The sequence below is a fragment of the Pantherophis guttatus genome, chromosome 3, assembly GCF_059756535.1.
Source record: "Pantherophis guttatus breed Tessera chromosome 3, ASM5975653v1, whole genome shotgun sequence".
In the NCBI taxonomy this organism is placed as follows: domain Eukaryota; kingdom Metazoa; phylum Chordata; class Lepidosauria; order Squamata; family Colubridae; genus Pantherophis; species Pantherophis guttatus.
The window spans coordinates 73,846,316-73,863,685 of NC_142065.1; the positions used below are offsets into that span (position 1 = coordinate 73,846,316).

General features: G+C 36.4%; 1 protein-coding gene across 1 annotated transcript; it reads left to right on the plus strand.

Moving 5' to 3' along the window:
- The first annotated feature begins 208 nt into the window (after window positions 1-208).
- Window positions 209-16,634, plus strand: ACADM (acyl-CoA dehydrogenase medium chain). The gene is made up of 12 exons (XM_034437014.2): window positions 209-639; window positions 5,221-5,317; window positions 6,220-6,317; window positions 6,426-6,495; window positions 7,465-7,565; window positions 7,665-7,745; window positions 8,494-8,624; window positions 9,287-9,395; window positions 9,855-9,995; window positions 10,075-10,170; window positions 11,380-11,628; window positions 13,206-16,634. Exons 1-12 carry the CDS (start codon window positions 616-618, stop codon window positions 13,275-13,277), a joined length of 1,269 nt encoding a protein of 422 aa, XP_034292905.2. The 5' UTR covers window positions 209-615; the 3' UTR covers window positions 13,278-16,634.
- Window positions 16,635-17,370: the final 736 nt, after the last annotated feature.

The following is a 17,370-nucleotide window of genomic DNA, read 5'->3' on the forward strand; positions in this document are numbered from 1 at the left end:
CCTTCCTTCCTTCCTATCGCTGTTTGAATGTTTCCTTCCTTCCTTCCTTCCTTCCTTCCTTCCTTCCTTCCTTCCTTCCTTCCTTCCTTCCTATCAATGTTCGAATGCTTCCCAAAATGTTCGTTTGTTCCTTCCTTCCCTCCTTCTTTCCTTCCTATCGCTGTTCGAATGTTTCCTTCCTTCCTTCCTTCCTTCTTTCTTTCCTTCCGATCGCCGTTCGAATGCATCCCGGTGTTGCCGTGAAACTAAGAATAAACCGTGTTTCTAGACACGCTTCCTCATGCTTTAATCATTTGGTCTGGACCAGGCCACCGAACCACAAACTAACCCCTCACGCTTGGATCCGCTAAAAACGAGACCGATTCCCTAGCAGTTCACCACCAAGTCAAGCGCTTCAGTAGCAGCCGTCCTGCCAGCCAGCCAGCTTTTCTCCTCCTCCTCCTCCTCTTCTTCCCGCTTCTGTTCTCCGCTTCAGCCGCCCGGGGCCTGCGGAAGGGCCAACCTCTCCCCCCTCCTCCGCTCGCAGGAGGCGGGTCTAGGCTCGGTGTAAATCGGTGCGGAGTTCAGTCGCGGCCTGGCAGGTTCGGGGAGGAAGAGAAAAAGGAAGGCTTTGTCATGGCTGCTCTGAGAGCCTGTCGGGTGAGAAGAAAGCTGGCCAAGAGGGGACAGGGGGTCTTAGGGGCATCGGGGGAGCATAGGGAGAGCGACTTCGGCTCGATCTTTCTGACTCTCCCCTGCCTTACTGGAGGGTGTGTCCGTTTGCAGAATTTGGGGGCAGCCGCCTGGGTTAGGGCTGGGGTGGAACTGGCTTGAGTTGTACTTTCCAGAGGAAAAGTCCAGGGATTGAAGAGGAGGGTCGTAAATCTCGGCTGCAGCCCGCAAGATGACAGTCATTGGTAGTCAATTGCGGAGGTGGGGGGGGGGGGAATCGAAGTGTCGTTGTATTATTATTATTATTATATACTTTGTTCATTAAACATGAAAGTCGGTCAACTGAACATTATTGTTGTTGTTGTTGTTGTTTGCAAAATTACGGGATATCGTATTAAAGTATGTCAAAGGTCGCCCCCCTTCTGTATTATCATTTGCAAAATTATGGGATATCATATTAAAGTATGTCAAAGGTCGCCTATCTGTCGCCCTCCTTCTGTCCACCCGGGTAAATTGACTCCAAAATCACGTCCCCACATTCTTTTAAACTTAAACATATAAGATGAACTTTTTGAAGCAGGTAGGCCAACTCTGTTGGCACAGCAAAAAGAATAGTATTGTTTGCCATGGTCAACTGGGCTTCTGGTCAGAAACTTAGTCTCAGAATTATAAAGGTGTCTTGCTTTATCTAAAAATATATTTCTACATCATAAAAAATTACCTGACCCCTGGTAAAATTCAAAGTGTTTTTAGGATCTTATTTAAAAAGTTCATTTTTAAGTTTGTCAATTGGCATCTGTGATATGCTGTACAAAGTTCTTTCTTGCATGTAACAGCAAGGCTGCATTATTTTATCATTTAATACAGATTGTTACAGTGTCTGGGAGCCTTTGTAGTGTTTGAAAATATAAATGACAAATATATATTATAACAAGGGAAACCATTGTTCAAAATGATTGCAAACTTATATAAAAATATTTCTCTAGAAATTATTTGCAATACTTACCATATATAATGTGAAAGTTCTTTGGGTTTATGCCAGTCAGTACTGATGCTAATATAATATAAAGAATCATCAATCATTTGGCATGATAATATATGTGTTTAATGTAGGCTAAAGTGTTCTGAACAGAGCAATTTAAGGTTGTGAAAGTAGAACATAAGGTAGTTAGTATATTACTGTCAACATTCCTGTTGCTTGACAATTTCCTTCTAAGAAGTCCCAGGAAATTAGATCAGGATCAGGTCATTTTTACCAGGGATCAGGTATTTTTTTGGGGGGGTCTTTATTTACTTCTGTGCAAATGTGCACAGATTTAGGAAACAAAACAATTACTGTGAATTTGAAAAACAAGTTATTTACCATAAGGAAAATTGGAATATGGAATAAGCCACAATAGAATGGTCCAAACAAAAACTATTGTGATAGTCCTGGAATAAGGTGACACTTTGATGCACTTTACGACCATCAAAAAAAAAAAAAAGTGCCACAAGAAATCATTTCAAATCTTGCAGAACAAGATATCAAAGGTCTGCTATACAAATATATATCAAATTACAAATATAAATGATTTTTGTAACCAGTAACAAGTAATTAACAAAAAGCTTTGCTTTCTAGTTAATATTATACTTTAGATGTTCCAGGGAGTTACTTTCAGTTGTCTTATGTAAGACCTATTTTTGTTGTTCTTCAGGTTCGCTTTGCTTATGTGTACTCATTTTTTATTGAGCTAATTGTGCATTAAGTTGAATAGTTTGGGTTTATCCTTTACTTGCCATTTAATTTGCAGTTTATATACCAAGGCTGGATTCAAAAGACAAGATGTGAATTTAAGTTCATGTACTCTTGCACATTTCTGCTTTGCTGTCTATTCAGAGAAAATTAATTGAATCAAGGCCAATTTTGGGAAAGGTTTTGTAGTTTTAGGGGATGAAATTGATTTCTTCCAAGCTGCCAAAAATGAAAAGTGAACCTTTGGTTGCTAATAGAAAAAGATTTCTGGTCTAAAATAAGGCACTTGACTTTCTGTTGAGTTCCTTCATTCTTATTAACATTTCAGATATCATGCCTAAAATTATTATTACATATTTAATATCTAAGGGGTAATAATTATTTTCCCCAAATTATCTTGTTCATCTCAAATTATGGCATCATTTTGCAGTCTTTACTGCAAGCGATGAGTTAATGTACTTAATTTTTTGCTCAATAAATTATTGCTTTTGCTTTACTTATATAGCACTTAGAACAAGAGCACTTAGACTTATATACCGTTTCATAGTACTTTACAGCACTAAGTCAGGAGTGTCAAACTCAAGGCCCACGGGCCAGATTTGACCCACAGGGTGCTTAGATCTGACCTGCGGGGCCACCCTGGAAACAGTGAAGGACCGGTCCGCGGAGCCTCTGCCAGCCCTCCTGGGCTCTTTTTTTGGCTACAATGGCTTCATGCAGCCCTCTGCTAAGGGAAATGGAGCCTGGGAGGGCCGCGCGCAGGCTCCATTTTCGCTGGTAGAGGGCTGCAGGAAGCAGTCGCAATCAAAAACGGAGCCCGGCTCCATTTTCGCTGGCAGAGGGCTGCAGGACATCGAGCTGGCTATGCCTAGCCCAGCCATGCCCACTCGGTCCCCTGAGGTCAAATACAACCCTGATGCGGCCCTCAATGAAATCGAGTTTGACACCCCTGCTCTAAGTGGTTTACAGAGTCAGCCTATTGCCCCCAACAATCTGGGTCTTCATTTTATTGAAGAAGAATGGAAGCCTGAGTCTACCTTCAGCTGGTCATGATCGAACTCCTGGTAGCAGGCAGAGTCAGCCTGCAATACTGCATTCTATCCACTGGGCCACCATGGCTCCTATATCTTAGATTTCATTTGCATTTTTTCTTTCCATTTGATTCTTAATAAAATAATTTTTATTTTTTATTTATTTAATTTCTATGCCACCCATCTCACTGTCCAGTAACTTTTATAACCTTAAAATAGTATTGCAGTTTCTTACGTTGATTTATAATAACTGAATATTTGAAGAACCTTTTACATAAATTTCCCTTTTAAGGATTCTTTCTTAACAATTTTTCTGTTTGATTTTTTAAAAATTCCTTATTTGCATTAACTATTGTGTAACTGCAACTTGTTTAATACTTTCTTCGTCCTTTTTTCAGTATTAGCACAAAAAGTTGTTTTCATGTTTGGTCTTTTTAAGTCCTATCTATTGACTATATTACTAAGCATAGTACATGGACTATGCATATACTATGAAACAATAATTAGTAAAACATTGACTTTGACTTTGCTGGGTCACAGTTACAAACAAAGTAACTACAACTACTGTGAGCCATCAAAAAAAAAATTAACAAAGAACCAGCATTCGGAGTCCTTGATGCTCTCTGAGCTTGGTTGTTTGCTTACAAGTATTTCATTACTGACTGCAATGAAGAATAACATGAGGTAACATGCTAATGGGTGTGATGTTTGTTCCTTGTTTATATACACTAGCTTGCCCTGAGAGTATTGATAGGGGTGTAGTTTTCTCCTTGATAGTTCCTTAATTGTTTTCTGCTTGTAGTTCCTTAATTGTTTTCTGCTTCTTTGTTTGATATAAATTCTTGCTTATCTGGATGTTGGTTGCCGGAGAAGATGTGTTCTTTTTGTTTCCTTCTTAGCTTTTTTTTATTGACCCCTTAGAATGGTATGTAAATGTGCTTTATGTGTCTACAGAAATTCTTCAATTTACAGTCACAATTGGGACCGGAACTTCTGTCACTAAGCAATGTGATCATTAAGTGAGTCAGTTATTCAGCGAATTATGCTGTGGCTTCTCACATTGATTTTCCTTCTTGAAAGCCAGCTGCAAAGGTTGCAAGTGGTGATCCTGTGTCCTCAGGATGCTGCAACCAATATAAATACATGCTGGTTGCCAAGCATCCAAATCATGATTGTGTTTTCGGATACCGTAACAATCATAAGTTCAAGGACTAGTCATAAATTACTTTTTCCAGCATTTTCATAACTTTGAAGGGTTGCTAAACAAATGGTTGTAAATTGAGAACTACTTGTATGGATGGCTGATTTGTTTATATGCCAAGTTTCCAAGAATTCTCTGGCATTTTTGGATTTAGTTGGTCTATTTCTACCCATGTGTTATGAGATTAAGGACTTTGCATCATATCTTTTATTTGCCAGTTGGTGCTCTCTGCTAGTCTTCTGCCTGTCTGGCCTACATAGTGTCTGTTACAGTGTTCGCTGTAGATAAAGAAACCACTGTATTTTAAAGAATGCTTCATTTCTTTAGACAGTAGTCTAACAGTAAACAGTAACGTTTTGTATTCTTTATAACAGTAAAACAAATATTCTTATATTCTTTTTCTTTTTTACTTTAGATTGTATTCATATTATTTATGTTTAATAATTGACATATGGAATTTTTAACCATCTCTGGGATAAAAATTGTATTTCGTTAAATGTGTTGGACTCTATATCCTTGCGATGTTTATGCATTGGTAATAAAGTTTGGAATATTCTATTCCAAACTTCTGTGACACTTGGCTCTTTTTCTACATTAAATTTCAGGTTGGGCGAAGCATTGTTGCTTGTGGCTTGAGAGCACAATCCAGTCATGCTACTGCAACATCACCAAAAAGCAAATCGGCTGCTGGTTATAGCTTTGGTATGTAAAAATGCTCCATAATGCTTCACATGAAGGCCCTGAATTGGCAGCTTCTAGTATTATAAATCTAAATTAATTTATTTTGTCATTGTTTGCTATGTACTTTGTGAGCATATTTGCTATACATATATACTATATGAGCATATGCAGGCATGTTCTGATACATCCACTTTTTTCTTATGAAACATACATCAGCCTAGGAAGAAAAGGATAGAATATTTATATAGGATAAACTCTGAATACATAAGGCTGAAATGTATTCCTTTTTGGACATTTTATTCACCTGTATTCCCTAATGTGCATTATCAGCTTGTTAAGAAGCATTTGTAGTTTTTAGATTGAGTGGAAGCCATTTGTAATGAAAGATAATACATTCCCTGAATTACTTGAAATGCTTCAAAACTATACTTGGTTTATGGACAATTACTACCGGTATGTAGGGCAGAATCTTAACACATGCTCCTTTAAGGTTTAACATTGGCGCATACATATTTCCATATATGTGTTTTACACATGACTTGGGGTAGAGAAAGTTTTGGATTGATATTTGTGGGTGAAGAAAAATAATAAGTGTATATTTTAGTAGATGGGATATGGGATGCATACAGTTAAGGATGATAGTGAAGAAAGTATTTCATGTAGATTAGTCTGCACATTTTCCCAATTCTAGTCCTAGTTTAGGCATGAAAGCCAGCTGGGTGATCTTGGCCAATCACTCTCTTTCCCTTACCATTCACCTTTTGGGGAAAGTGGGAGAAGAAACGAGTATTATGTATGTTTGTTACCTTGAGTTATTTTTAAAATAATAAAGATAGGCTTTAAAAAACAATCAAATAAATAAATATGTTATGCCCTACTAATTTTTATGCTTATTTGGGAACTTGAAATCTTATGTTTTCTAGAACTTACTGATGAACAGAAGGAATTTCAAGCTACAGCTCGTAAATTTGCTAGAGAAGAAATCATACCTGTTGCTTCTCACTATGATGTAACTGGAGAGGTAAATATACAATAAATAGTAGGGGAAGACCAGGTTTAAAATTTCAGTGAATAAGATCCTAAGCAGAGGAGCTCTGCATAATATTTCTTGTGTCTGTTTCCTTTTTAGTATCCTGTTCCTCTCATTAAAAGGGCATGGGAGCTTGGCTTGATGAATACACACATACCAGAAAGTTCTGGTAAGTAAAATACTTTATAAGCTATAAAACCAAATAAACAGTGAAATGTATGTATTAGCAATAACAACACTAAAGATATTACAGTCCAATCTGATTTTGAATATATGAGATAGGAATGTGTCTTGAAGAGGTGTTATATAACATGTTACAGATGATATGTTAACATGTGAATTGACCTCATTCTGTGGTTATTCTGTTGAGCTCAAACTGTTTCTCTCCTACAATTATTTATTATAAATACAATTATTGAATACAATTAGTATTCATTATATTCTTTGATACTGTATTTAAATTGGAAAGATTTAAAAGATAGTATATTTATAAATCTTTTTAAAACCCATAGAATTAAATCTGTTATATTTTGTGTGTGTGAAGGGCAGTATTCAGAATATATCAAATTTAGCATATCTGTTGGTTAATGTACAATCCCTTTATTTGTAAACTGTATTTGTAAATACATAAACAGTAATAAAAATCATTTTCTGCTCAATGTACACATTTATGATCAAATTTCATGACCTGACAACAAAAAGCTTCAGTGTGAAACTGATTAATGTCTAGTGAGTTTCAGGCAACAGTAAGAGTTCTAATCAACTAATTAAAGTCAGAATGGAACTTGTTAACACATTTTAGGGAAGTTCTGGGCTGCAAGGAAAAGCAGCTCAGGAAAAGATAGCTTGGTTAAGCAATTGCTCCATTCTGCAAGGGGGCAACAAAAAAGGAGGGGGGGTGGATTAAACACGGAGTAACTTTATCTGAATGACCAGCAACAACCAGGAATTTTGCAGGGTGTTTTTCTCTCTCTCCCCCTCTGTCACTTGTTCATTTAGCAGCCATTTTGCTTAAGTTGCTGGAATGGCTTCCATCACTAAATCAGAAGAGGGTGCAATAAAACATAAAATAATTAACTTTGTGACATAACATTTATTTGTGTGGAATATTATTTGTTGTCCAAAACAATTTTTGTAGGTGGTCTTGGCCTTGGCACTTTTGATGCCTGCCTTATTACTGAAGAATTGGCTTATGGATGTACAGGAGTTCAGACAGCTATTGAGGCAAATTCCCTAGGTGTAAGTGTTTTGCTTTAATTGTACTTATTATTTACATTATTTTAACATTAGCATTAGGCTCTGTCTTCCCATGTTAAACAATGAACTTTTTTGTTACAGCAAATGCCAGTTATAATTGGGGGAAATGAGCAACAGCAGAAAAAATATTTAGGAAGAATGACTGAAGAGCCCATAATGTGTGTAAGTGTTTTTGCAATATTGATAAATGGTATTTTGATTTCCATCGTGAAAGAAATCTACAAAAGTGTATTATGTTTTGTTATACTTATGTCATAGTATGTCATAGTATGTTATGTTATTATTCAGGGTAATACATTGAACTTCAACAATATAATTTAACAGTAATAAAAATATTTATGTGAGCATGAAGTCATACCTTGCTATAATAATTACCGAATTCACTACAGTACTAACGTAAATGAACATCTGTTGTGTTTACACATAGTAGAAATGGCAGTTGTTCATTTAGACTCAGTAATGTCTAAAATTGGGTGGGTCAGTGATAAAATAAATAGGCAATTTGTGGTCTTGATTCAGGAAAATACACACACACACACACACAGAGTTTTAATGGTTGCAGTGTATAGAGTTCATTTCATAAGATGGTTCTGCATATTCTCAAGAATTTAAATATGAATTGGTATCAATCTTCGTGATGAATAAAGCAATATACACATTTAGCAATAAAACAGTGATGTTTCATTAGGATTTCTTTGTATTCTCAGTAGTTCTCCACAATTTAAAAGTTTTCATAATTTTAAGTTATTAATTTCTTTATCAATAAAATTATAATGAAAGTTAACCAAATTACTGATGATTTTGTATCATGTTCATTTAGAATGGCTGGACTTAATGCTCATTCTTCAAATTTTAGTATGTGTAGTACTGTATAGTTTGTAATTTGATGTTTTGAATTTTCTTCTTTAAGGCATATTGTGTAACAGAACCTGGTGCAGGCTCTGATGTAGCAAGTATAAAGACAAGAGCTGAAAGGAAAGGAGATGAATATATTATTAATGGACAAAAAATGTGGATCACCAATGGTGGCAAAGCTAATTGGTATAGCAATTTATTTAAGCTATTTAAATAAGGCTCAGTTATACAGTATGTCCCTAACATTTTTTTTAGGAAAATGTTACTACTATATATTTATATTTTCAGTGCTGGTCATAATTCAGATAAAAACATTTAAATGTGCAAAAACAATTTTTCAACAGTATTTTCATTCTTGTATCACACTTGTATCTTTCTATAACCAAGCAATAGAATGTTTGAACTTGAATGATGTGCTATTATTACATACCAATTTTTATCCCATTCATTTGGTCAACAGTATTATTTCCCTAATTCTAAATCATAAGTCATTAATTTATTTAGGGGAAAAAAAAGAGAAGAATTCAGTAGATGAGTGTGGGCTAAAAAGAAGATAAATTTGTAGAAGCGAAGTCATTCCTTCACCCAGAATCAATGTATAATACTGACATATCTAATTTTATGTATGAATTGAAATTTAGAATCAAAATCATATTAAGATCTACTGAATTTATTGGGGCATGTGTCTGAATAAAAACAAAGGATTATGCTATAAGAATGTACTATCTTTTCATGAGAAATGTGTGATCAGTATTTTTTATGCTATAAGAAAGCTATAAGATAGTTAATGGTTTCTGATGGCCTGTGAGCAAATTTGTAAAATTGTGGTTTTATTATGTTCCAATTAGGTATTTTTTATTGGCACGTTCCAATCCTGATCCAAAAGCTCCAGCAAGTAAAGCTTTTACTGGATTTATTGTGGAAGCTGACAGCCCTGGAATTCAGATTGGAAGAAAGGTAGAAGTGGAACATCTTAATGCTAATTTGAAAATTTGGTATTGGCTCTTCTTAGTTAATAGTTAAGAAATTATTGGCTATAAAATATATATAATAAAATATTCTTGCAGTAGTGAGCTTGTATAAAGCTAATTGGATATTCTTTGTGGGAATATAGGGTTTAGTGAAATGTAATAAAAATAGTACTTGGAAAGGAAATCAAGCTTTTAGAATTTGTTCCATTCTGTTATAAACCATTTCCCGAAATTGTTCAGCTTTGTGACATTGCCACCAAATATAGGCCCAAATCTGATTTCTAAATTTTTTTTATTGAATTTATTTTTAATATATGTGTAAGAACAAATACATAGTGGGAGGAACAGGTTTTAATCTTAGCTTTCTGATGAACCTACTTCAGTTTTGTTGAATTAAAAATAAAGTTTTCATGGTAATTATTTATCATACAAAATTCCTTTTCAGGAGCTTAACATGGGCCAGCGCTGTTCAGATACGAGAGGGATTGTTTTTGAGGATGTAAGAGTACCCAAAGAAAACGTACTTATTGGTGAAGGAGCTGGCTTTAAAATTGCCATGGGAGCTTTTGATAAAACAAGACCTCCGGTAAGTATTTAAAGTACATTCGAAAGAGGAATTCTAATTGTAGAACTTCTGCTTTGTAATATTTATTACTGATCTACAGGTAGCAGCTGGTGCTGTTGGATTAGCACAGAGAGCTTTGGATGAAGCCACAAAATATGCTATGGAAAGAAAAACATTTGGGAAGGCCATTGCAGAGGTATGTGGAATTCCAACTACAGATGTAATATGGTATGAAATCAAACATTCCATTTATAAATTTAAGCTTAATTAGATTTCCTTTTTTCTTGCCCTGTTCCTCACCCTTTATCATCTTGTGGATTTTGAGTATAGATAGAGCAATGTTTTTCAACTTTGTCAACTTTAAGCTATGTGGATTTCAACTCCCAGAATTCGCCAGTCAGCCTTGGGAACTCTGGGAGCTGAAGCCTACGCAGCTTAAAGTTGCCAAAGTTGGGAAACACTGGTGTAAAGAGTTAACAAGGAAGAACCATACCATTTAGTGGAACATGTTTCTGCTAATGGAAGCACATATTTGAATTGTTGTAGTTTGTAGGAGGCATATTTCAAATATATTTTTTTCACAGAGTGCTTATAGAGTCTTGCATTTGGAAATTTTCAATAATCCAAAAGTCTCATTAAAATCACAATAATGTCACAATAACAAAAGATTACAAAAATAATAACAATAACAAAATATTCAATCACAATCACAAAATATACAGTTTGTTTTACCAGACTCCACTTACTGTAGATGAAGAGAATCTTGTGTGGTATAAGAAATTTAAAAATGGCTTCCCTTGTTACTTAAGTTACTAGGCCTGTGTATTGTATACCTGCTGATACTGCCATATGTTACATTGTATGTTTCATCTGAAATAGTGGTAGGTAAATTGTTGGTCTCCGGCAACCGTGGGTCAATGGTTAAGGGTGGCGAACATTGCAATGCAACATCCGGGAAGGAAGCATACTACTTATCCCTTTACAGAGTCACTCATATTTGTATTGTGCTTGTTGTTTATTAACGTATGTTTTATGCATATTGAACAATAAGCCATTTAAGGACTTTCTTGTGGAGTCCTTGGTGCCCTTGAGCTTGGTTGTTTTCTTGCAGACATTTCATTACCCAACTAGGTAACATCAGTGCTAGCTTACCCTAGTTGTGAATGAAATATCTGCAACAAAGCAACTAAGCTCGGAGAGCACCAAGCTACAAATATTCTCTTCTATCAGCAAAGGGTTTCTTGTTAAACCAGAACATAAGAAGTCTACTGCCCAGAGTCGCAGAGTGACATATAATAAATAAATAAGACTGAATTGTGTATACTGTTTAAATACACACTACCATTGCATATTTGGAAGTTAAGTTTTCAAGACTAACTTTTACCTCTCCCTCAAACAATTCCAGCACCAAGCAGTGTCCTTCATGTTAGCTGAAATGGCACTGAAAGTGGAACTGTCTCGCCTGGCCTACCAGAGGGCAGCATGGGAGGTAGATGTTGGTCGTAGAAATACCTATTATGCCTCCATAGCCAAGGCATATGCGGGAGACATTGCAAATCAAGTAGCTGCTGATGCTGTCCAAATTTTTGGAGGAAATGGATTCAATAGTGAATATCCAGTAGAAAAACTAATGAGAGATGCAAAAATATACCAGGTAAGTAATCTTAGTCAATAGCATTAGTATATTTAAGCTAAATTTACATTTATATAATGCTAAAGAAAATGTGCCTTTTTTGATTGATCTGCATGTAGGCACTCTGAATCAATAAGACTCATGGCAGCTATTCTATTGCCCTCTGAAAGCATGTAATATTATTTTTAATGGAAGGTTTAATATGCTCTTTTTATTCTTTTTAATTAGTCAGAATGTTTTTCTTATTTCTATTAACTAATTGTAGACTTAGTAATACAACAGATTTTATCATAGCATTGAATAGCAAATAGCACTTAGACTTGCATACCGCTTCACAGTGCTTTAAGCTCTTAGCGGTTTATAGAGTCAGCATATTGCCCCAACAATCTGATTCCTCATTTTACTGACCATGGGAGGATGGAAGGCTAAGCCAATCTTGAGACGGTGAACTCGAATTGCCAAACTGATGGCAGCCAGCAGTCAGCAGAAGTAGCCTGCAGTACTGCATTCTAACCACTGTGCACCACTACGGAATAAAGAAAAGGCAGTTTTTATATGGAGGAAAATGTAGAGTTTAGCTTGAAAGTATGTCCATTTGTTGTACTCACTTCTGGTCCCATAAGAGTTGCTGGAAAGTAATCTTATCTCATTCAGTAGTATAGGTAGTCCTCACTTAATGACCACAACTGAGACTGGCAACTCCATCATTAAGCAACATGGTTGTTAAGCGAAATATCTTATGACCATGTTGGTTTTATTATGGCAATTCAGCTTCAGTCATAAAGTAAACCACTGTGGTTGTTAAGCAAGACACCACATGACCACGACTTGTGGTTTTATTACCCACTTCTCCACTAACTCTCCTTGTTGGAAGTCCAACTCAAATAGCAATCACATAACTATGAAACACTGCAATGATTGTAAAATGTGTACCGGTTGCAAAGCACTCAACTAGTACTCAACCGCGGGGATACCATGTCACTTGCAAATTCAAGGACCAATTGTAAAGTTACTTTTTAAGTGCTGTCATAACTTCAAACAGTCATTAAAAAGATCACTTGCTAAGGACTACCTGTATGTATTTCCAAGTTGAAACATATAACATTGCTGTTTCTGACTTAAATACACCACTTCTTGGTGACTATTTTTCATCCTGTGTTTTACTTTGCTGAGGTGTTGCAGTGTTTTGTTTAATAATAATTTCTATAATATGTAGCAATGCAGTTTTTAAATGTATAGGTGCAGATTTCATCATACCTGCTTGTTACATATTTTCACATTAGCCAATAATTAATTAAACTTAAATAGTTTTATACAGAATAGGGATTTTAAGTGTGACGTGCCATGGGAGCCTATTATTCAGAAGAAAAAGACAAACATCCTGGTAGCTCTAGGTTCAGGTTTAATCAAAAGTAGCTCTTTGGACTATCAAGTTTAGATTTTTGTTCTCTCGTGTTTATTAACACAATTATGCATTTATAATAATTTTTACACATTACCCATCATAATTTAAGATACACTGTTTTCTTGAACATTTTGTCTATCGTAATCCTATTTTAAATTGACTTAAAACACTATCATATATTTTCTCTTTTCAGATTTATGAAGGAACAGCTCAAATTCAGAGAATAATTATAGTTCGTGAACATATTGGCAAGTTTAAAGCTTGAGAATGTCCCTGATGTACATTAGCTTGATTTACAAATGTTGGGCTTTTTTTCTCTGGTGCTTTACTTTTAATATTGGACAAAAATGGCATCAACAATGGTATTGTCAAAACCTAATACATGAAAAAGCTAGTCACTTAATTTCTAGAACTATCCAAGAGTTTTCACATTTTTGTTCAGCTTTATCATGACATGGTTATCTCTGTTCTTTGAAATCTCTATAGTGTATTTAAAGTGCCTTGGATTTTTGTAATTGAACAGGTCACTGACATAAATTAGATGAAGAATTTCATACCAAATTGAAGTCTGGAAGCCATGTGTAAATTAGATGTTGTTAGATCTGCATTGCAGCATTACTACGTATTACATATTGACTAGATTAAAATATTTTTCTAGATAAATTAGTTTTATTGCCTGCAGTTGGATTCATAAAGGCTATAGAAGTTATTTTTGTTTTACAGAGCAGAATGAAATTTAATGAAAGTTCCTTGCTGAAAGATGCAAAAAAAAATCTGTCCCAATTTCCTTTCCCATGCCTTAACTCCACTGTTTGGAGTCTACTTCAATTCCCTGGGATAAATTTTTGAGGATGTTGTAAAAGAAGAAGACAGATAATGGTGCCTTAAATGTTATGGTATTCCTTGACAGATATTCCTTGATCTATGACCATTCAATCAACAATTCCAAGTTACAGTGCCAGGTAACGAATGGTGGTTACAACTAGTTCTTGGAGTTTTGGTCATCCTAGCACCCTGCTAGTCACGTGATTACAATCTGGGTGCTTGACAAGCAATTCACACTTACAGCCAGTTGACATGCAACCCACAATCATGATTGCCACTTGCAATCTTTCTTGCTGGCTTCCCCAGGCCAATGGGGAAGCTAGAAGGAAAGATTGCAAGTTGCTGAGCTAAGTGTTTCTTATCACACAGTCTTCCAGCCTCTCTGCACTCACTTCGCATTATCCACTCACCCTCTGATTCATACCCCTGTGAACACCCCCTGACCTGCATGACACTTTGTGCACTCTCACCAACCCTCATGGTACCTCTCACATACTGTTCCTGACCCATGCAACATCCTAACCCCCTCACATCAAATCATTTGAGAACACAAACTCCTGTCACAATTGCTGTTGCAAGGACTATCTATACCAGGGATGTCAAACAGGCTGCAGGCCAGATGCATTATGCGCTGGCCACGCCCACCCCATTTTATCCAAAGGGGGCGGGAAGTTGCGATATGTCACGTGACAACGTGAGTTTGACATCCCTGATCTATACTCAAATATGATAAAAGATAGTCATGCAATGCAATTTTCCCCTAATAATTTTATTACATTTTTTTTTTTAATTTGATTTATATGCCGCCCTTCTCCGGAGACTCAGAGCGACTTACAATGCGTTAAGCAATAGCCTTTGCAGTATTCAATATTTGCAGTATTCTTATGAGCTGTAGTTTCAAATTACTAGTAAGCCAAAATTCTATATGCCTAAATATGACCTTTTTTATTATAATGGGTGTATATAGTTATTTTGGTATTGAAACTGAGACATCGGATTCACGTTAAGCCTTATGTGTCCTAAAGTATGTTAACCTGTCTTCCCACAAAGAGATGAAAGTTTATTTAAATAGCAAAACCAAATGAACAAGTTTAAAAAAAACATCTTTGGGCTGTGAGCTTCATTTTATTTCTCCAATATAACATTATGTGCTAATGTTCATTTTTTCCTCTCTCTTCTCCCACCCTTCACAACCCCTAGATCTACTTTAAGGGTCCTCATTTATTTTTGAGAGAAGTGAAAGAAACCTCATCATACCAGTGTTAATCTGTAAAATAACATTAAATTTATAACAGGAACACTAATATTATATGCATAAGTTATGTTTGCAGAGCTATACAAGCACTGAAAGTATTTTCTTATATAGCCTCTTTGCCTCTAGTCTGGAACAGCCTGCTTCCTGTTCATTGCGGACATTAGCACAACAATCTATGCTGAATTAAGACTATTTGGAAGAAGATTGCCATTGTTTTATTTTGGAAAATGCCATAAAATCTCCTGATTGAACTTTTTTTTGTACAGTATTACCTCCCATCTATTGCATTTGGCCATGGGGGGAAGGAAAAAGTAACTTGCTGCTGAAGACAGCAAGTTTTGTATAGCTTTTCCTCCCCTTGGTAGCAGGGGTGAAATCTACTTACCTTTCTTACGGTTTTGGAAGTGCATGCGCCACGCGTCACATGTGCATCACTGCACACATCACGTGCGCGTGCAGACCCTCTTCACATGTGCAAAACCTCCTGCGTATGCACAGAGAGTAAAAAACACATTACTTCCTGGTTAAAACTAGGAAGTAATGACACCCAGGTGGGTGGGCGGAGCCTCGTGCCGCCATCGCTACCGGTTCTCTGGACTACCTGCCACAATCGCTACCGGATCACCCAATCGGGTCCGAATCAGGAGCATTTCACCCCTGCTTGGTAGGGGTTCAATCTGGGGAATATGAACCTTGTGGAATATCTCATTTTTTTGATCAGATAGCAGTACACAATATTTATTGTCACCCAGATCTGAAAAGTGCCCAGGCTAAGTGCAGATTGTTCACTTTGCCTCTTTCTATTGGCTGTTTGTCTGCCCTACCAACGAAGCCATCATTGGTATTCCAATAGCTGCAATAACTACTATTGTTGTGAGGGCAGCAACACTGCAGAATTTGATGTGGAGCCAAAGTAGAAAACACAATGGAGACACCGATTTTCAGAAGACATATTTTCCCCCCTTTCCAGAATAGGATGGAGAGGGTAACAGTGGTTTTGAATATCCTCCCCAGTGGTGGTATTCAGCCGGTTCTATCCAGTTCAGGCAAACCGGTAATGGTGGCTGCAGGAGGCCCTGCCCACCCGCCCGAACATCATCACGTCCCATTTTTGACACCCCACGCGCTCACATTTGTGAACCGGTAGCGAAGGTAAGTGAATACCACCCCTGGTCCTCCCTGTGTACTCAGTTTGCCTAATAGTGGAGTGGTAGAGTCCAAATTCTTCAAAAATAGTTTTGTCACCTTTTCCAGGCTGAGTGTCAGCAGCTGGTTTTCAGAGATCCTCAGAACTCGTTCTTCCAGCTGTGACACAATTCTGTATACCTGTGTTGTGAAGATCTCACTTTTGATAGTGAAGAACCTGAATCTTCTCTTGAACTAAGGCCAGGACCTCCCACACTCACACCTGATTATCATCCCATTAATTGAAAAACCTGCTAATTTCACCATCAAATGAGGGTGAGGTTTAAATACTTTTGCCACACAGAAATATGTACCTTTGGATCATTTTCTTCAATAAATGAACAAGTCTGCTTTTGAGTCCTTTGTTTAATTTGCTTTTCTAATTGTAGGACTTCTATGGAGAACAAACCACGTTTTAAGTTATATTTATATAGGTAAAATCACTTTCATTTCCTTTTGGCATTTTAAGAAAATAATCTTGTACGATTCAACTTTAAGTGCCCAATGTGATCTCTCTTAAACCGTGTCTTAAGGTATATTAGCAGAGGAACTAATACAGTCTTTTGCAGTAGGTTTTTAATTCCTTATAATTTTTTGGAGTTAATATAAGATTGTAGAACTTTTGATAACTACAATCACCAGTTCCTCAAATTAATCTCAAAACCGAGAAGGTGGGAATCAGGAATAGAGCAAAAGCAAGTACAGTTGTTCTTGACTTTCAGCAGTACATTTAGTGACCATTTTCAAAGTTCCAACAGAACTGAAAAAGGTGACTGATGACCGTTTTTCACTCTTGCAACCGTTCCAGTATCCCCATGTTCAAGTGATCAAAATTCGGATGCTTGGCAACTGGTTCATATTTATGATAGTTGCAGTGTCCTGATCCTCCTTTACAACCTTTTGACAAAGTCAACGGAGAAGCCAGATTCATTTAACCACCCTGATACTAACTTAATAACTGCAGTGATTCACTTAAAAGTCGTAAAATGGGGAAAATTTCACTTAACAAATGAAATCAATTTCCCAAAGAGAAATTTTGGTCTTGATCACGGTCATTAAGTCGATAACTACCTGTAAAGAAGACACGAAACAC